This window comes from Centruroides sculpturatus, unplaced genomic scaffold (assembly GCF_000671375.1).
Source record: "Centruroides sculpturatus isolate CEXI.00-Female unplaced genomic scaffold, Cexi_2.0 scaffold24, whole genome shotgun sequence".
Taxonomy (NCBI): Eukaryota; Metazoa; Arthropoda; class Arachnida; order Scorpiones; family Buthidae; genus Centruroides; species Centruroides sculpturatus.
The window spans coordinates 1,418,710-1,425,835 of NW_019384375.1; the positions used below are offsets into that span (position 1 = coordinate 1,418,710).

Below are 7,126 nucleotides of genomic sequence, written 5' to 3' on the forward strand. Positions count from 1 at the left end.
ATATTATATAATAATATAATTTTATAAAATTATATTATAAAAAACCTGAAAACCTGAGATCTACAAACATACATAGTTTTCAAGTATAGACTATATATATAATATATATACATAGTTTAGATTTTTTTAAATTTTTGTGACCACATCTGTTTGTAATGTCTTATTACTGTTACTACATTAACTAGAATAAAAAAGCTGTTTATCGACAACTTATAAATATCAAATATATTTTAAAATGTTTAATTTTGAATTTTCTTTATATTAATATATCAATTTCTTACTGTAAACAGTAAGCAGCTTTTATAATATTCTTTGTATAGAATAGTGTAACAATGCTCAAAACTTTCTTGAAAATTATATTTCACGTAATTAAAAATATATTTTATGTTGTTCATATTGTCATTAAAAGGTTTTTTATTTCAGGCATAGAGTATAACAACAGTAGACTTTATTCAAATAGCTTGTAAATTACTGATATTATCACCAATTCTATTTCTGCCCTTCAAAAAATTAAAATAAAATGTGTAATATTAAATGTTATATATAAATTTAAGAGCAATATATAAAGTAATATGAAATTTAAAAAATTTGCTATTGAAAATATTTAATGCAATTCTAACGAAGACATAAAAGTTAATAAATTGAGTAATTATTATTCAATAGTTATAATTATTATTATTGTATAACTAGAAATATATTAATTATTAACTAAAATTATATGTAATTAGGAATTTGGTCTTAGTTGGAAAGTCGAAGGGCATAAATACTGTCGCAAACCTCCATCGAAGATACCAAATGACTCAAAACTACAAGTTATTACATTCAACAAATGTAAATTTACTTCATCTTACAGACTAATGAAAGCCAGAAAGGAATGTAATATCCTGAAGTAAGTAAGAAAGAAATATTAATTATATGATTTTATTTTTAATATTTTAAAGACAAAGTTCGCCTAAACAGGGATCACCATTATATTAGTTCTGTGTTTCAGACAATACAATCCTGGCGACCGACCTTCCTTTTTAGGCTACTAACCGCCAAAACGCTAAAAAGTGCTTTTAAAAAACATAAAAATTTTTCAAAAATAGGAACAGGTGATATACGAACGTCTTCTTGATGCCATCTAATCTTTTTGGGGTTTTCGGCTTTTATCCACGAAGAAGTAAGCTTTAAAATATTAAATATAAAAAGAACCCTCGGGCAAAAAGAATTACAAATGATTTTATTTATTACACCGATATAAGTAATGCACTGGGCATGAGTTTACTAACTCCCAATTAACAAACAAGCACCCATTAAGATACAAAGCAAAAACTGAAAATAAAATCAAATGAAAATCTCAAATAAAATTAAAAAATCTTTACTTTTTTAATTAATCATAATTAAAATTAATTTTTTTTTCAATTTCGTTATTCCACATGTATTTACTAGAAATTTAAGAAAAATCGTATTCTTGTATAAACTCACTGTAGACCTAATAGTTTTCTCATAACTAAAACAAATACTGTAATCGGATTTAAAATACTGATAGAAACGATCTACGATTTTATATAATATATAAAATACTGATAGAAACGAGCTAATATTTTAATTAAGACTTTTTGAATTTCAGAGATAGCAATTTTAGGAAGTGTCATAAGTATGTCAATCCCGTACCATATTATAAAATGTGCTTACAGGACAGTTGCTCTTGCAGCTATAACGAACCGTGTTATTGTGATTCTATAACCGATTACGCATTGGAATGTCGCCATAGTAATGTTTCCATCAAACATTGGACCCTTCAAACAAAGTGTGGTAAGATTATTTAAATTACAAATTAAAAATTAAATAATGTATTAAACCGTGTTAATTTAAATTCGCATATTCTTACGCGAATTCAAGTTAAAATAAGAAAATAAGAGACCGTGTTAAGCGTTTATGTTTAGATATTTAATGTCTGAACGTAAACACCTACAAATAAGATACAATAATAAAATAACCTGAAAATAATATACATTTTAATTAAATAAAAATTTCTTTACTTTGTTTTCTATGGAGTGAAACATTTACTTGTCAAATACTTTGGTTGTAGTGTAACATTTTCGTTTTTGATTGAGATTCTTCAGTTAACTTGGTAAATCCGAATTCAATCTCGAACTCTAACTCTTGAGGAACAACTTTATGAATGTTTTCGTGCAATAACTCCTAAGAAACGCAACTTTAAACACAAAAAAGAAATAGGAAAATTATGGAGGAACATCAGTATAGTTTCTGTGAAAAGATAGTTTTATAATAACTTTATTATAAGTCAAATTCCACCTTGGAGGTCATTTCACTTTAGGACACTTTTATCTTGACCACTTAAGTGACATTTCCGTTTGTGTGGCCAACAGAATAGGAAAACTCCACATTCCTAAACTTAACATACTGTTTAATCATAAGACGTTAACATAAATAAAGCTTGGAGTTTGCAAAATTTAAAAGTTTACAAACTCTAAGTTTTTATGCTTTTTAAATAATTTAAAACAAAAAACTATCGTAGTGGATTATGAAATTTCCACTGATAAATTTATCTCTGGTCCATCGGTTGAATCCCCATCACCTGTTGCTAGCACTTTTAGTTTTATGACGCAAAACACCTAACATGTATGCTTCGGCGTTATTTATATCCATAAACTGCACAACTATATCATCAGTCATCATGAAAACATTAATCTATTTCATTGCCGACCGCTATATTAAAATAATATTAAATTATATTTGAATTTTATTTTTTAAATTTTTAAAGCCTAGAAATTTGGCCGCCAACTGTACGTACTGCACACCTACCAGAACCAGCTTTGATGCACAAGACCTCCTCTATCTTCCTCAGGGCTCACCAGTGGCCAAGCGGTCTTCATACCCTGAACATTGGGAGTTCGGTCGTGGGTTCGCGCCTCGCCAAGACGGGCTGGTCACGTAGAGTTTTCCGGGTTTTCTCCATGTCTGTAACGCGTAAATAGGGGCCAGTTTCCCTTAAAAATACCTTTCGGAAGGCAGATCGCTCAAGTGTTGCGTTGCCACAAACAAACAAACTCTATCTCCCCACCCCCTCAACCTTTAGTCATCAAAATTTAATAGTATCAATCTCCTAATATACAAACCAGTGAAACCACTCTGCAAAATTTCAGAAATTTTTGACAAAGCGAACAAGTGATTTATTAAGCTTTTCAAGTGGGTAAAGAAAATCGTGCGCCCACACCAAGGTTCCAAGACCAAAACTGTAAAATCTTGGGGATAATTTTTTGATTGATCGCCATACTTTCCTTCTGTTATATAAACAAGGACAATAAAATTGAAAATCGAGTTGCGCACTTAGGATCACACCTAATTAATATGCTTTATTGTTATCACCTAATACGTAGCGTGAAAAACGTTCTGTAATTTAATACAGAGTATTTACAGCGAAATTATTGTAGATGCAACCAGTTATAAAGACTGTATAATTTTAAAAAGTTTTAAAGACTGTAAAACTGGTTGCATCTACAATAAATTTCGCTGTAAATACTCTGTATTAAATTACAGAACGTTTTTCACGCTACGTATTAGGTGATAACAATAAAGCATATTAATTAGAAAACTGAATAATCATTTTTATGATAATTCTATATGCAGCTGACAGTTGCGTGATAGTCTGCAGGAATTTTTTAGTGTTCCAGAGAATAAGTATAAAAAAATCTGGTGCAGATCGGGAAAGGGTTTAGGTGTTAATAAGGGGCATGAAAATCAAGGGAGGCTGGAGTGTCCGCATTTCGTCGTAGTTTATGTTTTCCTCTGGGTCCCTGGGAATAAGTGTGATAAATTTCACGCATATTGACCAAAAAGCTAACAGAGATACATTTTATCATCTGTATAGGCAAAATCTGTATCTATATACAGTGGTAGATAAAACATCTCAAAACGCGAAGAGTCAAATTTGACACGATTCAAATATTTTCTTTTGCTTGTTATGTAGGATATACATAACAGCCGGAAAGGTAAAATGGATTATTATTTAATAAATATTTCATTTTTAAATCATTAGACTTGTAATAAGAGATTAAAAGTAATCTCAAAAAAGTTATGTCACGTGGAAGCTCAATAATAATTTAAAATTTAAAAAATAAGCTATTATTTTATAAACACTCAATACAGTAGTCTTTTTTTAAATGAAATCTTCAAAAGGACCACAAAAGAGGTGGTCAGCTTTCGAAAAAGCTATTAAGCATATGCAGACTCCTGGATTCTTTGATAGCTTAGTGTCGTATACTCTCTCGTTGTAAATGTAGGAGAAAAAAGCGACAAAATGCCTATTGAGTAAATCTAAAACGTTTCAACGAATTTATTCAAAATTTCAGATGTCCATAGTTCAGATGTCCATCGTGGACACTAATTATTTTAAATTTCATCCAAATCGGTTCATTGGTCTTGGAGATATTGACGGTTTAAATTTGGCACTTTAACATTACACGTGGCTGAGCTCTACCATAGAGTTCTATAGAGCGCTACTATAGAGTTTTATGATCGTCCAATCTAACGCATTCGGCATTCTAACAATAAAATAGAATCCAAAATATAACTATGGACACATTTCTGAGATTAGATCATTTATTAAATAAAGCTGCAAATATTTGGTTTCTTTTTTTTCTTCTTTAAGTACAATATTTTCCTTAAAAATCGAAACAAATAGATTTTATAATTATCGTTGCATTTATTTCTTTAAACAAACGCATTGTTGACTTGGCCCAGTAATTTCCTTTCAGGCCCATATTTAATAATTCTCGAGAGTCTAATTCCTGTTTGTCGTTATTATTATGATATTTTATATATTCAAATTATGTATGTATAATTTTAACAAAATGTTGTTATGTATTTTACGACAGTGAGAATTATATGAAATGTGTATATTTTTAGCTTTTAGATGCGACGGAGGAATGGTTTACGACGATTGCGGTCCTCTCTGTCACGAAACATGCGATCCGATGGGAATGGCTCGTTTATGCAGAAATGAAATCTGTGTTCCTGGTTGTTATTGCCCCGCTGGGAAGATCCTTTACAATGGAAGATGCATATTAAAAACAGAATGTCCCTATCCAAATTGAGATATTCTGTAGTGGAAGAAAAGACTATTTTTATTGCTTAATCAAAATATTGATTTGTCAACGAAAAAAAAATGTTGTATATTGATATAATGTGAGTTATTACATAACGTTAAAAATATTGTTAGTGAATTGACGATTAAATTTTTTAAACTTAAATTTTAGTACAAAATCTGTTAAAACATTCTTTCGAAATTGATAATTGAAAAGTACGTATTAATAATGAGTTTTTTCATACTTTTTAGTATTTAATCAATCATTTTTTCTTTAGTGCGAATCATATTTATTTCTTTTAAAGAATATTCAACGGCATCACATTGATTAATACTAATACAGTACCTAATAATAATCTAAACCAGTGTTTCTCAACCTCTAACGAATCGTCGCCCCCTTCAACATAGTATCGCCCCCTTCACTTCAAAATTCCGATGCCGAGGGCCAAGGCTAACGCCAAATTCGTACTGCATCGAATAGACTAGTGACTAGTATAATGTTATTTGTTTAATTATTGTACGATATAACAAATAAAATATCTAATTATTCTTAATATAATGTTTTACTATATCGCCCAGAAAATTGTTTTTCGCCCCCCAAAATATAAATTGTTACTAATCGCTCCCTCGACATGGAAAAACGCCCACGTGGGGGCGATATCGCCCCCGTTGAGAAACACTGATCTAAACTATACGTTTCCAACCTTTTTTGGCCTACCGCCCCCTTTTAGAAAAAAAATTTTGAGTTTTAAATAAACACTTGTCTTTATTTTCATTTCCTTTTAGTTGATACGTGTCATTTGCACGTTTCGGGTATAAAGCCCCTCATCAGTCAACTAAATGATACAATATTTAAAAGATATCTAACAAAACTGAATTAAAACAAGGTATAGTTCTTACCATATCCATGTTCAATCCGTTATGCATACAAAGTCTTTACCCAATCGACACATACAACTTATCTCACAGTAAGTAGAGTAATTCCTTTTACATTAGAATCTGATATACATAATCTTTTGCTTATTTCACAATATCCAATTATTATAATATCCAGGAAGTATAGACTTAATTACATGTACATTTCTTCTTCTTCTTCTTCTTCTTCTTCTTCTTCTTCTTTGTTAATATACATGTATATTTCAGAAACGAGCAATTTTTTACATTACAGTTTTGTACTGATTTGCATATTACAGAGATATTATGAGTGGTAATATCTCTGTAATATGCAAATCAGTACAAAACTGCAACGCAGTAAGTGATGCAGATACAGTCAAAAGACAATAATGTAAAAAATTGCTCGTTTCTGAAATGTACATGTAATTAAGTCTATACTTCCTGGATATTATAATAGTTGGATATTGTGAAATAAGCAAAAGATTATATATGTTACCGGCCAAACCCGATTTCAGGCCAAACTAGTTTTTCCTAGGCCAAACTAGTTTGTCCTACGCGTGTCAGGATAAACTAGTTTAGCCTAGGACAATCTAGTTTGGCCTAAATACTTTAGGCTAAACTAGTTTGTCCTAGGCCGAACTGATTTATTCGTTGCAAGTGATAAAATAAACTTTAACGCGGGGATTCCCCTCTCGCGCCCCTTTCTATCGAGCTTTCGTTGTCTACGCTGCATTTTTACAAAATGGCTACTTTATCTGGGTCGTTGGTAACTAGTAATGTAAAATTAATCATATATTTCTGTCCGATATAATGATATATATCATAAAAACAGCACATCTCTGAACCTTAAAAGTACAATTCCAGAAGATTTTAATGCAAACACAAACGTTTTCGATCTACACAGGAGATTTTCCTCAGGTTACAGCGTTCTCAAATGGAATGCGGTAATGAAACATTCTTAAGATTATTTGAAAAACGTATAAACGAGAATTTAAAAAAAAATTTAAATATGAACTATGTGATATATGCTGCTAATAGCTGATAATCGAGAAATTTTATAGAAGGGGAACAATTATTGCCTGCGGGACACGTCATTATGTGGTATCGAAACAAATGAGCGAGATCGTTCTATACATATTT

General features: G+C 30.5%; 1 protein-coding gene across 1 annotated transcript in view; it reads left to right on the forward strand.

The window, feature by feature from the left end:
* Positions 1-5,258, forward strand: part of LOC111616870 (sushi, von Willebrand factor type A, EGF and pentraxin domain-containing protein 1-like) — a 184,934-nt gene extending 179,676 nt beyond the window's left edge. The window contains exons 32-34 of the mRNA XM_023358224.1: positions 729-889; positions 1,613-1,797; positions 4,915-5,258. Of these exons, the coding sequence (XP_023213992.1) occupies positions 729-889; positions 1,613-1,797; positions 4,915-5,102 (534 nt within the window). The 3' untranslated portion in view covers positions 5,103-5,258. The remainder of the gene's footprint in view (positions 1-728; positions 890-1,612; positions 1,798-4,914) is intronic.
* Positions 5,259-7,126: the final 1,868 nt, after the last annotated feature.